The sequence below is a fragment of the Bombus flavifrons genome, chromosome 8 (assembly GCF_040668555.2).
Source record: "Bombus flavifrons isolate JBK064 chromosome 8, iyBomFlav1_principal, whole genome shotgun sequence".
NCBI classification, from domain to species: domain Eukaryota; kingdom Metazoa; phylum Arthropoda; class Insecta; order Hymenoptera; family Apidae; genus Bombus; species Bombus flavifrons.
In genome coordinates, this window is record NC_138449.1 from 16,104,431 (window position 1) to 16,127,204 (window position 22,774).

The 22,774-nt window shown below is 28.8% G+C and overlaps 7 protein-coding genes across 9 annotated transcripts; 3 read left to right on the top strand and 4 right to left on the bottom strand.

The window, feature by feature from the left end:
* Positions 1-380: 380 nt before the first annotated feature.
* LOC138182949 (coiled-coil domain-containing protein 13) lies at positions 381-3,302 on the bottom strand. Its single transcript, XM_069119424.1, has 7 exons — positions 2,984-3,302; positions 2,294-2,847; positions 1,716-2,183; positions 1,473-1,651; positions 1,170-1,407; positions 926-1,095; positions 381-835 (listed from the first exon to the last, which is right to left on the bottom strand). The coding sequence occupies exons 2-7, from the start codon at positions 2,465-2,467 to the stop codon at positions 583-585; spliced, it is 1,482 nt and encodes a 493-aa protein (XP_068975525.1). The 5' UTR covers positions 2,468-2,847; positions 2,984-3,302; the 3' UTR covers positions 381-582.
* A 211-nt stretch (positions 3,303-3,513) lies between these two features.
* Positions 3,514-5,279, bottom strand: LOC138182947 (nucleolin). The gene is made up of 3 exons (XM_069119421.1): positions 4,224-5,279; positions 3,979-4,114; positions 3,514-3,879 (listed from the first exon to the last, which is right to left on the bottom strand). Exons 1-3 carry the CDS (start codon positions 5,246-5,248, stop codon positions 3,673-3,675), a joined length of 1,368 nt encoding a protein of 455 aa, XP_068975522.1. The 5' UTR covers positions 5,249-5,279; the 3' UTR covers positions 3,514-3,672.
* A 975-nt stretch (positions 5,280-6,254) lies between these two features.
* Positions 6,255-13,979, top strand: LOC138182944 (uncharacterized). 3 transcript variants are annotated; one of them, XM_069119417.1, is made up of 5 exons: positions 6,255-6,388; positions 10,200-10,701; positions 10,936-11,531; positions 11,599-12,792; positions 12,869-13,979. In XM_069119417.1, the coding sequence occupies exons 1-5, from the start codon at positions 6,365-6,367 to the stop codon at positions 13,553-13,555; spliced, it is 3,003 nt and encodes a 1,000-aa protein (XP_068975518.1). In that variant the 5' UTR covers positions 6,255-6,364; the 3' UTR covers positions 13,556-13,979. The 3 variants fall into 3 exon arrangements, with proteins under 3 accessions (XP_068975518.1, XP_068975519.1, XP_068975520.1); XM_069119418.1 differs by lacking the exon at positions 6,255-6,388 and adding an exon at positions 9,592-9,843; XM_069119419.1 differs by lacking the exon at positions 6,255-6,388 and adding an exon at positions 10,808-10,856 and having other exon boundaries at positions 10,620-10,701.
* On the bottom strand, positions 6,613-9,209 carry LOC138182948 (thioredoxin-related transmembrane protein 1). The gene is made up of 5 exons (XM_069119422.1): positions 8,965-9,209; positions 8,539-8,700; positions 8,283-8,457; positions 8,103-8,204; positions 6,613-8,030 (listed from the first exon to the last, which is right to left on the bottom strand). The coding sequence occupies exons 1-5, from the start codon at positions 9,126-9,128 to the stop codon at positions 7,758-7,760; spliced, it is 876 nt and encodes a 291-aa protein (XP_068975523.1). The 5' UTR covers positions 9,129-9,209; the 3' UTR covers positions 6,613-7,757.
* An 888-nt stretch (positions 13,980-14,867) lies between the features above and the next one.
* LOC138182946 (cilia- and flagella-associated protein 91) lies at positions 14,868-17,619 on the top strand. Its single transcript, XM_069119420.1, has 7 exons — positions 14,868-15,147; positions 15,211-15,419; positions 15,509-15,857; positions 15,937-16,265; positions 16,362-16,583; positions 16,662-16,957; positions 17,034-17,619. Exons 1-7 carry the CDS (start codon positions 14,868-14,870, stop codon positions 17,269-17,271), a joined length of 1,923 nt encoding a protein of 640 aa, XP_068975521.1. The 3' UTR covers positions 17,272-17,619.
* Positions 17,620-17,963: 344 nt separating this feature from the next.
* LOC138182658 (piggyBac transposable element-derived protein 4-like) lies at positions 17,964-19,063 on the top strand. Its single transcript, XM_069118687.1, has 3 exons — positions 17,964-18,137; positions 18,212-18,485; positions 18,627-19,063. Exons 1-3 carry the CDS (start codon positions 17,964-17,966, stop codon positions 19,061-19,063), a joined length of 885 nt encoding a protein of 294 aa, XP_068974788.1.
* A 1,274-nt stretch (positions 19,064-20,337) lies between these two features.
* Positions 20,338-22,644, bottom strand: pall (F-box protein pallbearer). The gene is made up of 3 exons (XM_069119133.1): positions 22,399-22,644; positions 22,072-22,320; positions 20,338-22,008 (listed from the first exon to the last, which is right to left on the bottom strand). Exons 1-3 carry the CDS (start codon positions 22,483-22,485, stop codon positions 21,247-21,249), a joined length of 1,098 nt encoding a protein of 365 aa, XP_068975234.1. The 5' UTR covers positions 22,486-22,644; the 3' UTR covers positions 20,338-21,246.
* Between the last annotated feature and the right edge of the window lie 130 nt (positions 22,645-22,774).

Consider the following 22,774-nt stretch of genomic DNA (forward strand, 5'->3'; position numbering starts at 1 on the left):
GAAAGGAAAAGATATACCACTACTTAGAAATAGTAGTGCATCAGTCTTATAGTTCATTCTAGTTTTCTCTTTAAGAAACTTTCCTTTCATCCGATAATTGTAATTGAAAGAAAAACGATAAAGAAAAGTAAATAAAAGAATGGTTTTTAAACATCTCGTTTTTTTAATTTTTAGGGAAAAGTATGAATCTTCCGATGTAGAATTGACGAACGATATCAATGGCAAGAGTTAACGCGTTTACAGTGGTTTAGAGCAAACACAGGTTTTATAAAAGGGGAAAAGGAGGAAGAATAATGAGAGATAGAAACGGAACCGTTGCTTCCACGATGTCACGCGCGTTTACGTGGTGCGTTGCACCTTATCTCGTGTCCTAGTTACATCATCGCACACGGTTTTGTAGTTCTTACACAATTCCATTCGGAAGGAACTAACAAACGTCGATGATCAAATTATGATTCACCGGTGAAACCATTATACTTTAATTCATCATGTACAATCGTAATAAATTTGTTGAGTTTCGCTCCACTAAAGTTATCGAATGTTTTAGACTCTTAGAAGGCTATCGAAAGTTTTAAATTCTGATTAAACTGTAATGGTAGAACGACTACCAATGGGAGGCAGTGGTTTGCTTCTGAAAAGAAAGATCTTCTTTAATACTTCTTTTAATACTTTTGCTTTCTCATGTAGCGCTCTTAAATACCTGCAGGCTTCATGAAAAATTTTTCTAACTTGTTCGTGCATCTGCTTATAAGTCGCAAGATCCTCAGCTTTGTCCTGTTGCACAGTGTCTAATCTAGCTTTCAACGCGAGGCATTCTTCTTGTAATAACTCCACTCTACATGGCATTAGGAATTGTTAAATATATCTATAATTTATATATATTTATATGTTTTGTTTGTTTTTAAATGTTGCTTTTAAAGCTTACTTGAGCCGCATTTGTTCAGCATTCATTTCTTTATCACTAGCCTTCGATAATTTTGGTAATTTCGTTTTATAGCCAGTGTCAATTTTAACAATCCCTATTCTTTCTGTCTCCAATTTTCGTATCTTTAATTCTAACTTCGCCGATTTATCTTTCTCATTACGTAACGTGTTCTACATATATAATTCACCTAATTAAAAATTCAAGCAACAGATAGAAAAAAAGCAATATAGCGTTGAAGACTCACAGAAAGAGTGTCAGCATAGTTTCTCTCTTTGTCCAGACGCCTGTTGAGTATTGTTATTAACTCCAGCAGTCTCTCTCTTTCAGCTTCAGCAGCAAAAGCCAAAGTTACATATTCGTTAGGTTCGCATGTACTTCGAGCGCTATGAGGAGGACCACTGTGGTTCAAATTATTTAATAACTCTTCAGGTTGCGCAATATTTCGAGATTTAATATCCCATATATTCGGGACTGTTCCATTTCTACAATGAATAACACATTTGTATAAAAATTTATTTATACTTAATTTTCTCCAAGAATAAAGTACCTCAACTTATCTATCTCGATTTCTCGTTCTTCTAGTCTTCTACGCAACCGATCGATTTGAAGTTGCGCCGACTGCAAATCGTTCTTTAAGTTCGTGTACTCACGTTCGAACTTCTCTGCTCTATTTTTCATATCTATCTCGCGTTCTTCGTGTTTTATTTCGGTAGTTTTAAGCCGATTCTGTTAATTTTGTTTTCATTAACTTTAAGAGGAACGATCAATTTCAATATCGTCGTATACATACATTGAGTGTCTCGATTAAATGATTATCATGAGATCTCTTCTCATTTAATATGGCAATATTTCCTTTCGCAACATTCAACTCATGTTCCAGCACTTTTATTCTTGCCTTCGAAGCCTCTAGCTTCCTCTTGTATCCCTCAACGATGACTTCCGTTTGCCGAAGTTGCTTCGCTGAATCTTCTATTTGTCGCCGCCTCTCTTTCTCAACATTTCGAAGATTTGCCAAATTTTTCCGTTCTACAGACACTAATATACAAGACATACACCTTATAAATAAAAACCTACAACTCCGGAATTTCGTTTTAATACCGATGGATGTCTTTTGCGTTCCTTCGTATTCCGACAATCTTGATTGCAGTTCCGTTATTTTTTGCTGTAGCAGGTGAATCTGTTCAGCTCTCCCTCGCCATCCAGATTGATTCAATAAATTATTCAAATTCACATTTACACCAATTTCGCTGTACAATAACTACATTTTCAACTTTAAAAGCTATGTATTGCATGCGCGCGCGCTTGTGTGTGCCCTATATTTTCTTTATTTATGTATAAATTTTCCGATAAAAGTTTTAAAAACAATACCTTATGCAATTTATTAATCTCTTGTTTAAGACTGGCACAAATATTTTTGGATTCATAGAGCTTTATTTGAGTCTGTTGTAACTTTTCGTACAAATGTTTGATTCGATCCTCGTCTCCCTTCGGCTGACTATTCTTGGTACCTTTGTCAAGGATACCATCCTGTATCTCGATCATAATACGACGGAATGATGATGGAAGAATGTAACAATATAAAAATGTCGTGTACGACTGAAAAATCTTTAATATAACTCACTCTTCTGAGAGGAGTCATCAGTTTTCGAATGTCTCCTTTCGTGTCGCTCATTTTCTAATTCTGTTTCTTTGTTAGTTAAATGCACTTCTAGATTTTTGCACTTTGATTTAAGAACTTCAATCTCGGCTATCTGTTCTCGACATCTTTTGCTAAGCTCGATAATTTTTGCTGTTGCTACTTCGTGGGGTTTTCCTAAAATTGTTGAATGCCCCCCCCATTCTGCAATTCCTTGCTTTTTGTGAATTTTCTCCTCCGCCTCTTCGAGTGCCCGACGCAGACAACCATTTTCAGCAATTAAATCCTGTTATTTATTTTGCGATATTAATTTCACTTTATGGTGAAATCGATTTTTTTTTATATATATATATATTTAATATATTCTATAAATGTCATTTTGAAAGAATGATAAATGTACAAACTGTATTTATCCTAATTACCTGTATCCGATTCCTTAAAAATAAATTTAATTCTTTTGGGAATATGATGTGATCAGGTAAAATTTCCTGTGATGTGTTAAAGATATAAGTTCCTTTTACACTTATTTTACAATTATAATTATTTTATAAAATACTCATTGCGACGAATTCAAAAATAGTACCTCTGTTAATTCCTTGGGCCATGGAATCGTTACGTCAAAATCTAGAGAATTATTTATCTCATCTTGCAACGTTTTATCTATTATTTCTGATTTAGACATTTTTTATAACTTGTCAAAATTCGTTTCTAACCTTTCTTTATTATAAATTGAAGCTACAGTTCCTCAGTTACAATATACAACATTAGAATTCCTATAAAAAAAATAACCACATTTTTTTATATATTTACTAGATATAAATTTTGCAGTAATCTCTTTTTATGTTAACATATGAAGTTGAACTTTTGTTCTGATAAATGTATGATGATTTTATTCCGAAATAGACGATAATTTCATGCAAGTTGGGTTAATATCATAAACAAATTAAACATGTTCTAGTAGATAAAACTTTTATCTGTATTATCCAACATGTAAGTCTTTACAATCAGTGATATTGATTACATAAAAAAACTTAATTCTAAATGTCCAAATAGGGAAATAGCGAAGATAGATTTAAACATTTATTTCAAATTACTTCTATTGATTTAACAATTATGTTTTCACCGTTCGCATATTTTGCTTTCCTTTGTTATTTGCATATTTCTGATTATATTTGTTCCTTCCACCTGCAAATTTTCCTGTCTTTTGCAGAGCATGTAACTTGAAGTTCTTTGCAACAGCTGTTTTCCTGTCAGGTCCAGAATATTGCACATTTATCCTTCTTCCATTAACAAATGAATGATTTAATGAAAGTGCTTTCTGTTAACAAATAAGTATAATAATGTGTAATTAAATATATACAGATAGTTAATTCTAATATTTAAGATAAACGAAGTATTAATTACTACATAAAATTACCTCATAATCTGTATTATTGGCCAGCTCAACATAAGCGAATCCACGTGCTGTGTTTGCATCTTTCCTAGGTATCCTAATATCGACTACTTGACTGACCTTAGTTAAGAAGTGTTTTTTAAGTTCTTCGTTAGTAATACTAAAATATAAGAATTTAATTATTAGAATATATACATGAATATATATGTATGCGCTTTGCATCAGAGAAATAGAAATATATATGTATATATATATATATATATATTTACTTATATGGCAAATTTCCTACGAAAAGGACATATCTTTTCTTCTTGCCATCTTCTACATTTGCAGAATTCCCTTTTCCCTTTTGTACATTATTTTTTTTAATTTCATTGTCTTTGTCTTGTTCATTATTCTTGTCGTTTTCACCCTTTTCTTCCTCATCACCGTCGTCATCATCATCATCATCATCATCATCATCATCATCATCATCTTCTTCTTCTTCATCATCGTCATCATTCTCATCATCCTCATCACCTTCTTCTACATCAGTTCCATCGTCATCTTCGCTTAATTCATCATCTATCTCCATATCACCCTCATTTTCCTCATCTTCCTCATCATCGTCATCATTTTCCTCATTTTTTTGCTTTAAAAGAGTTTTACTTTGTTTAGCATTTCTCTTTTTACTCTCTTTATTTGACTTCGCATCTACTTTCTCTTGCATTGACTTTGCATTTTGCATTTGTTTTTGTTTCACAATTTCTAGCTTTTTGACAATTTCTGGCTTTTCATTCTTTCCCTTTTCTACCTTGCCTACTCCTTCCTCTACCCGTAACCTTTTTTTAAGTGCTGCTAGTTTCCTCTTAGCACTTCTTGTGAGTTCTTCTCGTTTTTCTATTGATCCAATTTTCTTTTTTATGTCTTCAACAGATAAATTAGGAGGTAACAAATGTGTTTGCGACAGTCTATTTTCTTTACGTTTCTTACGGTATTCTTGTCTCAATTTCAATAGTTCCGCTGTACTTAATGTTTTCTTCTTACTTTTCTGCAAATTAACTTCATTTGTTTCCTTTTTCTTAGGATTTTGAACAATTCCTAAATCATTATTTTTCTTTTCATTTTTAAATTTCTTAGGTGAATTCTTAGTAATTTGCTTATTTGGTTGTCCATTTTGTACAGTTCCGTTTTCTGTTTTTTTCTTCTTAAAATCTTTATTGAAATTTCCTGATGTTTCTGTTTTCTTTTCAGTTATCTCAGACACGCTCGCTGATCGCTTTTTTACATTTCTAGCCATATTTACTTTAGCCATTACTGCCCTATATTTTGATTTGCTGTAAATGAAAAATAAAAAAATCAAAAACGCGATCATCTTTTACGAAGAAAACAGCTAAATCTTGTCTCTGATAAATATACTGAGAATAAGTTTTATCTACTTGTTATGTATAATTTCCTATTCAATATATTTCATATAGTATATATAATTTATGTTTCAATCATTTTAATTAAAACATGATATATATACTTAATATTTCAACAAAATATGAACTTGTATGCACATATATATATATATATATATATATATATATATATATATATATATGGTTAACAATATAATTGCAACTGAAACTGAAATTACTAGTACAAATCCATTTAGTTTTTACATTTGCTTTAATTAATAATCAATAATTATTTCGATTAAAATAACATATAAGATACAGAGATACATACTTTGTTAGTTTTACGAAATTAAACCAACTTACCTATCTAAACGTGGTCGTGCATGCAACTATCGAGGTTAACTTCAGCACGCGTCTCTCATATATCCGCTTAAAAACGTACAGTTCCGATTTCGATTTGCGGAAATTACGCATGCGCGTTCATATTTTATTATACTTTTGTCATATATTATGACATTTATTTCTTAAATTATTCATATTTCTTAAAAACAATATTTCTTAAAGTGCAAATAACGATATATATGTAATTAAATAGTGCGTAATTAAATAAAATAAAATCTTGTATTTCCACGTCACTTCCGTTATAAGAAAGGTTTGGTTTTGTTTCATATGTATATATGTATTTTCATAAATAATAGCAATTTTTATAAAGCATAAATAATTTCTTTTCAAATTATTAGCGCAACTATTAACTAAATAGTGTTTTTATATATGTATAATGTAATTAGTAATGTCATTGTTAAATGTGTTTAATGTATATATATTATTTAATATTTAAACGTGGTACTTATAAAGGTACAACTGCTTTTTTTGTCTAAATATTTTATAAGCATAACAGGAAATTTCAATCTATGAATTTTAACAAACAAGACATAATTATTACATAATGCATTTATTAGGCAGTAAGCATTACAATTTTTGTACTATCTAGTTGAAAGTTGTTTCCTCATATAACAGTTTTTATGTAAATGTGTAGTTCCTATGCAAAGAATGTAAGCAGTATTACTTAAATATATGTATATCTGTTTGAAATTTAAACTCCAGTTAATATATTCATTGTAAATTAATTTAATACAACAAAATGTAATTTAATATATTTATGATTAATAATATTATTTTCTCCTGAAGCATGTATATGTATAACATGCATGGAAGACATTTAATACTTCTAAAATGATTACAACGTATGATAAACTATTTATAGATATTATAAATGCAATGTGTCTCATATATTTTTATTAAACTTATGTTTTTTACTTGATTTAACATATGCCACATGTACAATAACCTAAAATTTTGTTTCGTATCAAATAACTATTATAAAAGTTGAATACAATGAGTCACATGTAGTTATTAAAAATTATTTACAATTACGAGGTTTGTTGTTATATTAATATCTTTATTTCTGTATTAGAAAATATAAAAGAGAGTGTAACGATTAATTAAGACTACGAAATTTTATGAGTACAATTTACAATATATCAAAAACTTATAATTTGCAGTCATAATTTTATGAAATAATTTAACTTGAACGAATTTCTTCTTCTAAGAAGTGCATTTAGTGTTGTATACAAAATTTGCATTTTATAAAAGCAGAAAATACATTGTACAATACAATCATATAAAAAATGTTAAAGCTATCTAATAAATTCTTAACTATATAAGAAATCTGAAAAAATAAGAAAAATGGGAGAAACAGTGTATGTATGTATAAATAATACATAGTTGTTTTGTAATATGGTATATAGAATTTATAAATAAAAAATTTGTACAGGAAAAAATATATTAATTACTTAAAATTAACTATGTTAATAAACATTTAGATTATTTTATGTGAAAATTCTTAAAAAAAATGTAATGAAATGCTGTTGAAAAAAATAATCATTCTATCATTTTATAATACCAAAAGTTTAGTAAAAATAATAGTAATACAATAATAATTGTGACACAATATCTAATACGTACAAGCAAGGATAGATTCTTTGTATTTGGAAGCGATGATATTATAAATTTACAGTAAAATATTCCGAATCTTACTTTTTAGTATTATGTGTGATTAATGTTCTATAATGTTAAAAACGATACCTGAGGTTAGTTATTTTGCATTTAAAATTTTTTATGCAATATTGAAATTCAGCTGTCATATTTGAAAATATTTTGTATGCTTCATATAACTCTAAATTATTAATACAATCGATTATTTCCATCTTTGCTCAAACCCTTAACATTTTTTGACAAACATAAAATATTTATGTATTGCTCTTGCTATTCTCATTTACCAAAATGGATTAACATTAAAATGTGCTATTATTTGTCATTTTTACCAGACATTAGATATTTACATACAATAAACTAGTATGTCTAATCAGCTTTACGTGGCTTACGTTTACGAACATTTGGACTGCTTGGTTCAGTTTTGGAATCTTTATCTGCATCTTTTTCTTTTTCTTCTGTCTCTGATCCCTCTTGCTCTGATTCCTCATCTACTAAATCATCCTTAACATGTTCAACAATTTCTTCATCCCGTATACTTTTCTCTTGCATAAATCCACCTGATCCATCTTTTTGTTTCTTTTTGTTTTGAAGCATCACAGGTTTCGGTGGATATATAAAATCAATCAAGCAAACGATAAACTACAAGATATAAGTAACAGTTAGTTTCATTAGTTCTAGTTTAAATGATTCAATTTTATTATTCAAGCTTACCAATCCCAATATTGCACCTGAGACAATGGTAGCAATGGCAATGATCAAGTAACTTCCCCATGTAGGTAATCCAAAATCTTCCATAAACCTATTGTGTATTCCCTATAAGAATAATCAAATTGTTTTATAATGCATTTAAAATTTATATTAGTCCCATTAACATTTAATTTAAATCTTCACCCGCAATACTTGTGAGATTTGAAAGAATTGACCAATAACAGACATCTGAATAGATGTTGGACTCTTCCAGCCAGGAATTGGTTCAATCTTTTCCCAAGTTTTCTCAGACACAAATTCAATTAATGAATCTTTATCTCTAGGGCTCTTATACTGCCTAAATATACCATTTTTAACACTAGAGGAAATATTAAAATGTAAGTAAAAATATTTAGAACTTTAAATCATATTATTCTTTTTCCAAAATAAAAAATCTTACTGATATATTGTTGGCAAAGCTGTAACCATAAACCTTCCGCTAAGTCCTGGAGAATCAGTCACATCAACTTTTCCTACATTGATATTTAAATTTTCCTTTTGTGCAGCAAGATGTTCCCAAATTGGTTCCAATGTTTTACAAGCAGGACACCATGGAGCATAGCTAAATCACAAAATAGTCTAGTTATAAATACATATATTACTTTAAAATACAAATAGGTTTCAATAAAATATTTCTTATAGCTTCCTCCTTATATCTTCAATTTGAATCCAATAAAATTTTTCTTTTCTCTTTTATATTACTTTTATAAAACTTATAAATTTTATACAATTTCAAATAAAACATTAAAATACGTATACACAAATGTTTTCAATATGACTTTCGACACGCCATCAAATTTAACGACATTGAACCAATTCAACTTACAATTCCACCATCCATTCTCCGATGAGCATACGATCCCAATTTTCTTCGGTAAGTTGTTCCGCGAAAAAATTCTTCGACGATGTCTGAGCATTTGCATTTACGAGACCCAAAGATAAGCAACAGCATGTGATATAAAATGAAAAATTGAATTTAGTGTACGACATTTTATGTTAACTAATATCCACCGGTGATACACGCTGCCGGTTACTGGAAGAAGCACGAATTCAATCTGTTATAGTTGGTAGTTGGTAACAATAGTAACCAAGTTTCTTTTATGATGTAGAATGTAGAGAAATATTATATCAGATTTAATACCCTAGGAACAAATGATAACTATAATTAAATTTTTTAATTATAGTTTAGTATATTGGTATAATAGGAAAGATGAATGATTGCCCTTTTGGTCCATTTAAATTTAGATTTAAAGATATATGTATAATATAACTCCATAATATTTCCGTCTTTTTTTTTATTCTTTTAAGAGCTACTTTTTAATTTAATCAATTAAACATCTTGGAATAAATTCTCTAATTTATAAGATCAAATTTATGTATCTTAAAATTCTTAATATAACAAGTTCTATTAACGTTACTTAACTGGTAAACTTTTTCATGTATAACTTATATAGATTATTTGTATAAATTACAATATTCAACAAATTAATTATGCTTCTTAATAATGTTTCAAGTTATCAATTACTAAAATTGTAAATGTATCTCAATGTTAATGTTCAATACGAATATGAGTATGAATAACCCTTAAGTATAATATGTATATTTATTGCATCATTCTCATACGACGTCTCTGAAAAATTTAGTGAACAAATTTTATTTGCTTGTTATTTGAAACCAGAATCTTTCAAAAATACGTAAATAAAGAGTATGTTTTAATTCTACTAATTCTTATTTATTATATAATTTCATTTATTTATTATCGAATAATAATTATTTCAATGCGGTAGACGTTGACTTAAGCACATCTTTCGTGTTTATATTATTATCTTGATATTCTATTTACATTTTGTTATTTTAATAAGTGTATTTCTATCGTATATTTATAAATATAATAACGAATGTAAATATCTTTTGCCTTTAATATTCAGGAACATAAATAGTTGTGTATTGTTAATGCATTTTCTTTTATCATTTTATTAATTATATTACATTTATTTGGAAAAAATATAAGTTTATTATATAATTTATAAGCAGTTTTTTAAGAATATAAAAATTTTATAGGTAAACAATATGTCCGCTGTTTATCCAATTTTACCTAAATTGGTTGAGCGAGATGGTTTTGATGATGAAGATTTAACAGATATTGATGATGAGGTATTCATTAGAGATGGAAAAAGTGGCTTAAAATTAGATGATGATGGAGGAGTTAAACGGCCTTTAATGGCGCCTCGTAGAAGATGTAAAAGGTCATATAATTTTGCGACATATGGATTATCAAATAGGACTGGCTTTGGTCTTGTGGGATTAATAATATTGTTAGGCTTAATTATATTATGCATATATGTCATAAATATAATTCCTGGACCAATGTCAATCTTGAAAAATTGGTTATCACGTGATCTTAAAGATTCATTACATGAATCTAACGAAATACCATGCACATCTCTTGCATCAAGGATTTTATGGACTAGATCATTTCCAAAATTAACATCTGAATCACCGATAAGAAGCAATGATGTTAATGGTGATGGAGTTGAAGATATTATTATTGGATTTAGTACAGGTTCTTATCTCTGAACAAGTGTATTTCAGCTTAATTTCTTAAAATAATTTTTTATGTGTTTTAGTAGTAAATTAAATTTTTAGTATATTTACCTTTTGATTTACAGGTCTTAGATTTATAGTTTTATGATTTTGCAGAATATTTCAGTTTTTGAGGTATATCATTTTTGTAATATATCTAGTTGTAATATTTACATTTAATTATAGTAAACAGTAACATTATTTTGATATACAGGATTGGACACGATGGACATTTCAGAGTATATTTGTGCATTCTACTTTGATGGACAGGTTCCATGTTTTGGTGGAGTTCTAGCTTTAAATGGAAAAACAGGAGATACCCTTTGGGTGTATTGGACAACTCATGCTATTTTTTCAGTTGATTGTGGTATAGATTTGACAAATGACAAAATTAAAGATTGTATTATATGTGGTCGAGGTGGAATACTTCATGCAGTTAATGGCTATAATGGAGCTAGTATATGGAAAATACCAGTTCGAGATTTATCAATTTCAGAAGAATGGAAACTCTCAGATATCTATGATGCTAAATTTATTGCTGATGTTGATGGAGATGACATTGGAGATATTATTGCATCACACACTGTACAATCAAGAGAAATTCATTCAAGTGAAATTCTTATGATATCAGGAATCAATGGAAATATTATACACCGTTCAGTTTTACCAGATACAGAGCAATTGTTTTTGGCACCTCAGAAATTAGTCCATCCAGATGGAGAAAATATTTTTGTCCTTGTTACTAGTAGTAAAAAACAATCGGGTGGATTGTACGTAATTCCTCAAGTGAATTTAATGTATAGTAACTTGGTAAGTTCCTTAAATATTTAAAGATAACTTATAAATAGATTATTATACAATTATATGTGTGTTATAGAAACTACAAAAACTTCACCATAACACAGGAAAAGGAACTTTGCTACCTCCAATTTTGGTAGATGTAACATTAGATGGAATTGAAGATATTGTTGCTGCTATGTTTAACTCTACAATAATAGTTTATAATGGATTAACTTTTGAACCTATTTGGAATTATACAGTACCTAATTCTGAAATAATAAGTATACCGATTCCTGGTTATTATAATGATGATAATATTCCAGACTTTATGGTAAAACATCAGATAGGTTCGGATTTTCCAACATATTACTACACAGTTGCAACAATCATAGATGGAAAAACTGGCAAATCTTTACTAGAAAAACCAATAGAAGATAGTTTAAGTAGAGAAATGTCTGGCCTATCTGTTACCGTTGAAGGATTCGGAAATGATTGGTTTTTACATTGGTCAGTTGATTGTCTAAACTATGAAGGAATTAAAGAAAAATATCAGTTCTTAAGAAGTGAAGATTTTATATCTGAATCACGCGCTGATGTTTGTAAACTACGGTTTAACTCTACTTTAATTACAAATTTATATGCTTTAAGCCAACATGTTGGACCACCTGGTATATCATTATATTTTTCTGAAGACTGGAAGTCATTAGAATATAATAATTCTATGAATGTTAGAATAGAATTACCTGAAAATACACCTTTTGTATCTGAACGATCGCCAAAAATATATAAAGATAAAAATAAAAAAGATAGTTCCAAACAAGAACAGGAAGATTCTCATGAAACTTACGAACAATACACACAACAGAAAAAATTTACTCCTATTGGTAGACAAAATAATGTTTTGAAAAACGAGAATGAATGGACTCAGAATATTATACAAACAAGTAAAGATTTTGATTTGTTATATGATGAGAATAATAAAATTAACACACAAAGAGAACAGCCAATAGATTACCAACAAGAAGATGAAGTACGAGAACAAAGAAGCGACAATAATCTCAAATTTACTAATCAATTTGATAAGGGAATAAATAATTTTATGCGAAAAAATATGCGTAATGATGAAACGGACATTACGAATAGTAAGACAAGTACACATGAAACTTCTCATAACTTAGACATTGAAAACAATGCAAATAATGGAGAAACTAAAATATTAAGTAAAAGAGCGATTAATTTGTTGCATTATGACGTAAATAAAACAAAAGAAACAACTGATCAACCTTTTATAGTAAGACTATTAATTTGTAATAAGATTATTAAAAATTATATTTTATAGGAAAAAAGTACAGAAAAATTTTTTTTAGGATGTAGAAACCTACACTCGTCAGATTTTTAATGTTGCGCTAAAAGAAGAAGAAGAAGAAGAAGCTGTTGCTGTAAAAAAAATTCCTAAACAAAGATCATTGAAAGGTCGGAATAAGAAAAAGGATACTGGCATAGATTTAAAATTAAAATTAGAATATAAATCTGGATCAAAATTAAAAAAACAAAAAAAAAAGCGGGATATAAAAGCTAACAATCAAATGTATTCAGTACATGGTATACAAAAACAACCACCAACTGGAATATTATTACCATCTATTTTAAAAACAGAAGGAATAAGTTCTATTGATTTAGTATTCTCTACATTTTGGTTTCCGTCTTCTGAGGCATCTGTAATATTAGTTCAAGAAGATTTTAATTGTATTCATTGGAAAACATTGCTTTCCGAAAAAAATTTTCAGTATAAACAAAATGATGATATTATTAAAGAATGTTTAGGTGAACGAGGTATCAATTATAAAGCAAATCTAGATACGAGCAACAAAAAAGATTTAAAAATTTCTCTTGGACAAATGACAATATATAGGATGAAATTAGAATGTATGTGTCCAGAAGATATGTTACCCAATCAAAGTTGCAAAAATATATCTTTGCATCAGAATTGGCCTGAATATTTAGGTTCAGGTGGAAATGGATATTTTAAATCATTTTATAAAACAAATTTTTAAATAAGATAGTTATGTTTTCCATAAAGAGCATTAAATCCATTAAAATATTAATACTATTTTATATTTTATTTTTTAATAATAAATATATATTTCTTTTTTATAGGAATATATAAAATTTATCAGAAATATTAGATTTTAAACACTAACATTATAAACAGAATTCAATGAACTACAACTATATATTATTATTTTTTTAATATATATTTATTATGTAATAAAAGAAATCATTATATATACAAGATTGTAGTACCTACAATTTGGTACTAACATTCTAAAGATACAATGTTATTGCCTAACTGATATGTCACATAATGATATGTACGTATGTGTGTCTATAATTTATATAACTTACATATGTATAAGTTATAAGGTTGTCAATTGTTGTAATATTAATTTATGTACAATATATTCTATTTCCAAGGTATTTGTAATGTTTAATATAATGATATGGAAAATAACTTATCGGTTGTTATTATGTGTAAAATACTGGTATTATATGCAACAGATATCACAACCAATGTAGTTTTATTAAAACTTGCTAAAAACATTGTTTATTACTGATATAGTAACGGAATAAATCTCTACTATATGATTCTAAAAAGTCTGAAGCTAGGTGTTTGATCAATATCCATTTGATATAGAAGTTTTTCCTAAACAGCTAATATCAACTTCTTTTTAAAAAACAATAGTATTTTTTTTATATAAACTATTTAATTAATTAAAATTAAAATACTAAAATAATTTATCTTAAAATAGAGTATGTAACTGTTTAATTCTAAAGATGCCTAGAAGACAAATATTAAACCGTAAGTTATATATTTTATAATACATATGTTATTAATTAAATTTCTATGATCTTTCTATATATTTATATATACAGAATCTTCATATACTGCATGTGCTAATAAACCAAAATTTCAAACATCCGACATGCAAAACATTTTTATGGATGTAAGTTGCTTTATGATATTATTCTTGTTTTTTTCTGTTAAATAATAGTAGTACAAACTTTCATACTTATAAATTTGCAGAATATATACAAAAATGATGTGCGTATATATAAAAATGAAGTAAAAAATTTAGAGTATAGCTTGAAGGGACAATGTAACAGTGAAAAAGAAAATTGGATTGCAGAGTTTAAGCAAGTTAATATATTAAATAATGATTTAGAGTAATAAATTAATGTTATAATTTTTAATTTACAGGTAAACCATTTATATAAGTTAAAAATCAATATTTTTATACATTATGTTATAATTAAGAAATGAGCGTGAGCACATACAATTGCTTTATGTCTGATACTTATAGGATAATGGCTGGACATAATAAATTAACCAAAATTGAATACTGTAACAGTTTTAAATGTTTTTATCGACCAGTTGTACCATTTTTAGTATCAAAATCACAAAATATGAATATTCCTGTACGATTTAATCATGATATTTTAAGTGGCATAGTAACAAATGCACAAAAACAATGTTATACATTTTCACCTAAATTAAAACCATTTAGAAATATAGGAACCCAAACAGATTATCGGGATAGTGACTCACAAACTGCACCTTGGGATCCACCGTATAAAATTAAATCAGGTATAATATATTAGATATACTTCATATTTTCACCTGTTGATGAATATTAACATTATTTTCCAGGCCATTATCCTGAAGCATTATCAATAGCACATTTATCTTGGAATCATGGATTACAAATTGGAATTCATGATTTAGAAATCATTAATAGAATGAGAAGAAAAAGAGCATGGGAAGCTGTTCTTCCTCCTATGGATACACCAGCAAACATAAAAAGGCGATCAGCTATAATAAATGCATTAGAAATAGATGAATGGGCATTTAGAGAATCAGTAAATATTTCTTAATTCATAAAATATAGACTGTAATTATGTTCATCTCTAGAATAAAATGCTTAATAAATACAATTTTTTAATTTTAGGAAATTCAAGCAATAGTGGATTATAGGCTTGAATTAATGAATGAAATATCTAAATCACAAGAATATGAAAAAGAAAAAAAGATTCAAGGCCGTTTGGATAGATGGACAAATTTTTTATCTATACGTAGAGATAAAGAAATAAACTCTATTAAACACAAGCTTAGAAGAGAATTGAGAAAACTATATAAAAGACAACAACAAAAATCGCAACCTTTTAAACGTGATATTATTAAAGAACATGATGATCCATCTTCTGAATTGTATGCCCCACAAATGCGTTATGGCGAACATCCTCAAAGAAGACATGAAGTAATAGAAAAAGAATTGTTAGGAGAAGGCTGTATCGAAAGTAAAAAGAATATGTATATTAATATTAATATTATATCTGTATATGATATTTTTTATATTATATTTTTCAATTATTTTAGATGTAACTGAAATAAATACATTGCCAAATTGGCTTCCAACATATGAAGAATTAAGTGCATTAAAGCCGAGATCTAAGTCAGCTGATTTATGTATCAGAGCAACAAGATGGACAAAAGAAAAGCTAAGTCAATTACATAGTGACCTGAAAGCAAGTAGATCAAGTACTAAGACAGTAGAGGCACCACTATTATTGAAACGCAAATATAAATTGCCATCTCTACCTTCTACACCATATAGAAAAAGCACAGAAGATATAACAAATAAACGTCTGCATCAGTTGTCTATACTTATTCAAAAAATAATTAAAGGAAGAGCTATCCAATGCATGGTAATAATTAGAAACTAAATGATATGAAATGAGACTAAATAAGATATTTCGATTAATTCGATAAAAAATTTCGATAAAAAAGTGATCATGTTTTAGATGTTCGAAGGCCGCAATAGATGTAGGGAATTAATCGAAGAATTACAATCATCTTATGGATTAGAAGAACATAGTAAAAAACAACATCAAGAAGAAAAAGCGCATACGTTAGAATTACAACATTTACAAAGTGAAAAATCTATGCAAGAAGATCGTTTATATGAAATTCTTAATTCTTTAGAAGGAATGACTATATCGGGAATGCTAGATTTTCTTAGCAAAGTACAATTCATTTTGAGTTCCGATTATTAAAAATAATTAAATACAATTTTTATAATATTTCTCACTCTTATTTTTAAGGAATTAATAAGATTAGAGGATGAACGTCGAATACATGCTTTTGCATTATTGGCTGAAAGAGAAAGAGCTACGAGAGAAGCAGCGGAAGCTGGAAGACGTCAATTAGAATATAATCGTCGCAGGGAATTTGACGAAATGTTTAGGCAAACTATGAAAGTTAATCAAGAATCTGTGGAAAGTTATTTAGAAGATATAATAAAAGAAGGCATTGAATGGATATCTGATGAAACAACTAAAGCATATATTTCGGAATTGTGCGATAAAATAGACAGTATATCAAAAGCTGCGCAGAACAAGTATGATGAATATTATACATTTTATAAAATCTTTTTGTGACTAATATATTATATTTCCTAATGCTTCATATTTTAGTGCAACAAAATTATCAGAAGAAGAAATGGTTGCTAATATGATTTATAATTTTGTATTACCTGAAGTGGAAAGAACTGCTGTACGAAAAAATATAAGAGAAAAGCAACAAGTTTATTTGCAGAATGCACATGCTGTAATTTATGAAGAGATATTCAATTTACCACTTGTTGAAGACAAAAGTTTATTAGATAAAGAATCTGAAGAAAAACATGGCAAAAAGATTGAATCACAGAATTAAATATCTTAAAAAATTATAATAAATATTATTATCCCTTAGAATATTTTACTTTCGATCTTTTGTTATTTCATGTTATATTACATTATTTTAGTTAGAAATATGTTCAATAATATACATTACACATACGGAATTAAAATGAACACTTGTAATTCCTCCAAAAAATATTGTAATAATTATGTAGAGTATTATCTCAAGTGTATTTTCGCATATAACCACGTATTACAACATAATATTTACAAAACAAAAATACAATACAGTACACTTTAATTATTTTGTATTGTTATAGATAATAAGAAAAACAATCACAATTAACAGAGAGTAAAGGCACATGAACAAATATAATTACGTACACTTGATAGTATATTTTTTACCAATAATTTATTGTTATTAATCTTATATTAATGTTTTTACCAATATTAAATAAAATTTTTTCTGTAAATAGAAAATTTATTATGATAAAAATAAAAGAAATTAAATATTTGTGAGATCTAACCGTTAACGCTTCAAGTGTGCCTCTCAAGCACCACCGATGTACAGCGCTCTACTCTAAATGTATTTTTGGGTCGTTACCGGTAATTGTTTACAAACAAAAAATGATACTCCTCAGTCAGTTACAAGCGATCAGTAAAGATAGTCAGACCTGAACCTGTTTTATTGTAAACCCATCTATTTTAATTATGTCGAGAAGAAAAATGAATTATCCTTATGAGGAAGGTATAGATAGTGACGATAACAATCTTGATTTTCGCATCTATAATGATGTAGCTGTTGATTTGGAAAGCAGTTATAGTGACAGCAGTGATAATGATATTCTCGTTCCTGGAAGAAGAAGAAAAATAAGAAAACTTTCATCGAATTCATCGAAAGTGCAGATGATGGAGAACCACAGGAAGAAAATCTAACCAAGAGTATTTGTAACGTAAGACCTTCTGATTGGCAGGAAATTTTTAACGAAGATATCATTCCACAACGATTTGAATTTTCGACTGGTACAAAAACTCCTGGTCCGCAAGTACACAATTTATATGAACCTATTGAGTACTTTCGATTATTTTTTACTAATGCGTTAATAGAAGACATTACGCTAGAAACAAATTTATATGCAAGGCATATTCTTAGGGATAGGATATTATCAAAATGCTCTATGTGGAATGACTGGTGTGAGGTTGAATTTGAAGAGATGAAAGCTTTTCTTGGTGTCATACTGAACATGGGTACAATTTATGCGAGCCAAATTTAAAATTATCGATCAAAGGAATTTGAAACACGAATACCGTTCTTTAACAAAATATTCAGCCGGAAGCGTTTCTTGCAAATTTTTTGGATGTTACACTTGAATGAGAATGCTTCAAAAGCTCAAGACATCAGAACGAGAGTTCAGAAAATAAACAATTTCATCGAATACTTGGACGAGAAATTCCGAGAGTATTTTGTACCCGGAAAAGAAGTTTCTATAAACGAAGCTGTTGTAAAAGTTAAGGGGAGGATTAGTTTTATAAACTATAATCCACAGAAACCTACTAAATGGGGAATACGGATATTTGTCCTCGCCGACGCAAAATCCGCATACGTTTATGGCATTTTACCATACTATGGCAAACTCACATCGCAAGATTTTATAAAACCAGATCTGCCAGTATCATCACGAATAGTTTTACATCTGTGTAACAAATTGTTACATTCCTTTCCTGGCTGTGCAGGATATCACGTTTACACAGATAGATACTGTACAAGTTTAGTCCTGGCAGAGGAATTGTTACAAATGAAGAGTCACATAACAGGTACAATATAAAAAAATCGCAAACACATACCACAAGGAATTTCTAATCCGAAATTTATCAATTCAAATATAATAGCAATGCGCCATTCAAATTACTTACTCCTTGCTTGGAAAGACAAGTGAATTGTCACTATGTTGAGCACATATCACACCTTTGGGTCAAGAGTCATGACTAGATCATCACGAAATTGTACTATTAAAGAAGCTTCAAAACCAAATGTGATTGCTGATTATAGGAGTAATAAGGGTGGTGTAGATAAAGCCGATCAATATGCATCAACATATTGTTTCCTGAGAAAATCGTTGAAATGGCGGTAGAAATTGTTTTTTTGAGGACTAGAAACAAGCGTAATAAATGCTTATATACTTTACAAAATTTCTCAGGAAAGGAAAGGAGAAAACGCTTTGTCACACTATAAGTTTGTCAAATTATTAGTAAGTCAGCTTGTAAGTAATTTTCGGAGTAACAATGTGTATGGCAGGCCTTCTGAAACTCCATATAATAAATCAATTGCCGAAAGGGAAAAAGAAAAAGTGTCTTGTTTGTTCACCAAAAGGAAGTAATGCGGTAAAAAAACATACAGTTTTCTACTGTGAGACCTGTGAACGCAAACCCGGTTTGCATCCCAATGAATGTTTTAAAAAATTCCACACATTACTCAATTATAATTAATATAAATATTGTAAGCAAAATTATATTACTTCTAAGACGAATAAAGATTGTTTTGAATGACTTTAGCTCATTTGTATCCAAGCGCGGATTAATCCGCGCGCTGCGACTGTCTTCTATCACCAAGCGCGGATTATTACGCAATCGGATGACTGTCTTCTATCACCAAGCGCGGACTATTACGCGCGCTGCGACTGCTTTTTATTTCAATCGCTAGGTATTCTTCAGATGTGAGAGTTCACGTTTGACCCGTTTGTCGGCATCTCGCCTATATCAGTTTATTGTATTCACCATTTTAAAAAATTCCACGAGAAATAATATGATTTTTATTTCTTATTTTTTTTAAATAAATAATTTTTCCTTTTTTCCTCTGTTATAAAGAATGTAAGATGCGATGTTTGCGAAGTAGCATTGTCTACCAATCGTTTTGAACAGTAAATTTTCGATAAACTCCATGAAGAATTCGGATGTCGAAATATGATGAGAATAAGTTGGAGTTACAGGTCGATATTCACAATTAAAAGTCGGAGCGTTAAGGGCTAATATTTTAGTTGATAATTAATATCTACATTTTAATGATATATTTAAAATAATATATGAGTCATATCATGCCGCGTACAATTATATATTTTAATATGTTTATTAATTGTATTTTAAATTTTTACAATAATTTAATATACAATTCGTTATATTTATACGCATATTTTTTTTGTTTAATAATATGTTTGCATCAAAATAGAGAACATCACACATTTCATTTTTCATGTGTTTGTATGTACAGTATTTTCCGCTCATAGACGCAATGTTATTCCACCAGTTTTTGTAATTTTTTACGTAGAGCAAGCGTTCGCGTCATTTTTGATCTGTGATCAGGCTATTTCCACAAACAATGAAACATCAAAATAAGAAAAGTAACATTTTTATATCTTTTACTTCGTATTTATCTTAATAAAATATCTCAAGTGTTTTTGGCGAAAATGATAGCTGAAAACGTGACCATATATGAATGAATTTAATATAAAATAACTATCGAATCTTTCCTTTCATTTCATTCAGATTTTCAGACTCTGTTTGTCACTCTTGTTTCTGATATAAATATGTAAGTATTTAAGAAGCGTGCAAGCCAAAATCAGATAACAGCCAGTAATATGTATCTACTTCCCTTAGTATAGTAATAGACGCGACGCGGTTCGGAGTGTGCTTCTATTAAACGAGGACTATTGTATAAATTGTACAATATTATCTATCTGAATTAAAAAGATTTGGTTGTATGTTTATTTATTAAACACAGTATCGCTTTAAAATAACATATCATTTTTTGCATACTACTTTTTTATTAGATATTTCGCTACTATATTTTCAAATAATTTTAAATTATATTGTAGAAGCAGTTGTATAGATTTGATTTAAATATGGAAGAAGCTTAAACATTTAAGTTTATTCAGTTATAACATACAAAATGCAAAATACACATAGAATAATAATTTTGTTTTGATATACAACCTCATTATGTACAAATAGTAAATTAATGTGAAGTTGATGGATATGCTTCTATAGCATTACCTGCAAGAAGATCAGTCATAAATTTTTTAAATTTGACATCTTTTGCATCATTAGATGATATTCTTTCTACAATTAATTTACGTTTCTTCGCTTGCAGTTCTTTTGTTTGCAATGTATCAGTTTCTCGTTGATTAATCATATCTATATGCTTTCTTTTGCAAGTTTCTATAGAATCAGGTTTTTGTGTTTCTTCTCTTGCACGACTTAGTTCAGCTGTTAAATCAACCATTTTTTGTTCCCACTCTTCAAGATGTTTTCTCATTTCAGCTAATTGTGTATCTTGATCATGTATTTTCTTTGCCTGCTCTTGTAATTTTAAGCTTTGTAATCTCATTTGGAAGCCTTGTCTTTTCATTCGAAGTTTCATTTTACCAATTTGTCCTTTTATAGACAGAACAGATAATTTATTCTTTTTAGTACGACTATAAATTTTCTTGAAAGTCTGATTCAATCTTTCTGAACTAAAATTGTGTGGCAGTGTTACACTGTTTGTACTTGTAGTATGATGAGAAATCATTAAACTTCCACTTGGCAATTCATAAGAACCTACATTACTAACAACTGAAGTACAAATACTGTGTTTTAGACCTGGTAAAATCTTTTCATCGAAATGTTCCATAGCCATGCTACTAATATCTCTTAACTCTTGAAGTATTTCATGAGCCCTGGGTGGAGTTTTAGAATCCCGAATTAAACGAAGAACTCGAAAAATCTCATCGATTACCTGATGCAAAAATATATATTAATTAAACATATATCAAAAGAGCTGAAATTATTAATACTCTACCTTTCCGGGAATAAAACAACACAAATTAAGATCCACATATTTTATAAAAGTCATGGATAACATAGATATTCTTGTTTCGATAGCTGTTAATATATCACAATGACGTGCCAAAGGATGACTCCTTCTTTCTGATTCTCTTCGTGGTAATTGACTTTTTACTGCACGCAAACATTGTGCATGATATTTTTCCATCAAATTGAAACCTCGGTTTAATAACTTTTTACATATCCGATCAAATTGTTTACAAACCTGTTACAATTTTTTTTAAAACTTAGTATATGAGTCTTAGCAAACAATAACACACAAGAAAGATAAAAATAATCTTACAATTCTATATCGAGAAATATCATCGTACGAAAGGTTAGACAAAATTGTCTCTAAAACAATGTCAGGCAGGTTTATTAATTGCAACATATCACTGTTCTTGTTTTAATTAAATTCTTAACACTTTCACTCAAGTGAAATTTTAAAAATATTATTAAATTATATCTTTTCCAAGTTAATGCAATAGTAGTAAAAATGGTGCAGCTTCAACTATGGTGCATACAATTACGATTACAATGTTTTGACCGACCGATGACCTATAAACAAATATAGCTATTGCACATGTATCTGCTTATAACGTAGTTTGCTATCTACAATCTTGCAACGTAATGAATTTGCCAGTTCCCTTTCTAACTCTTATACAGTTAACGGCCGGATA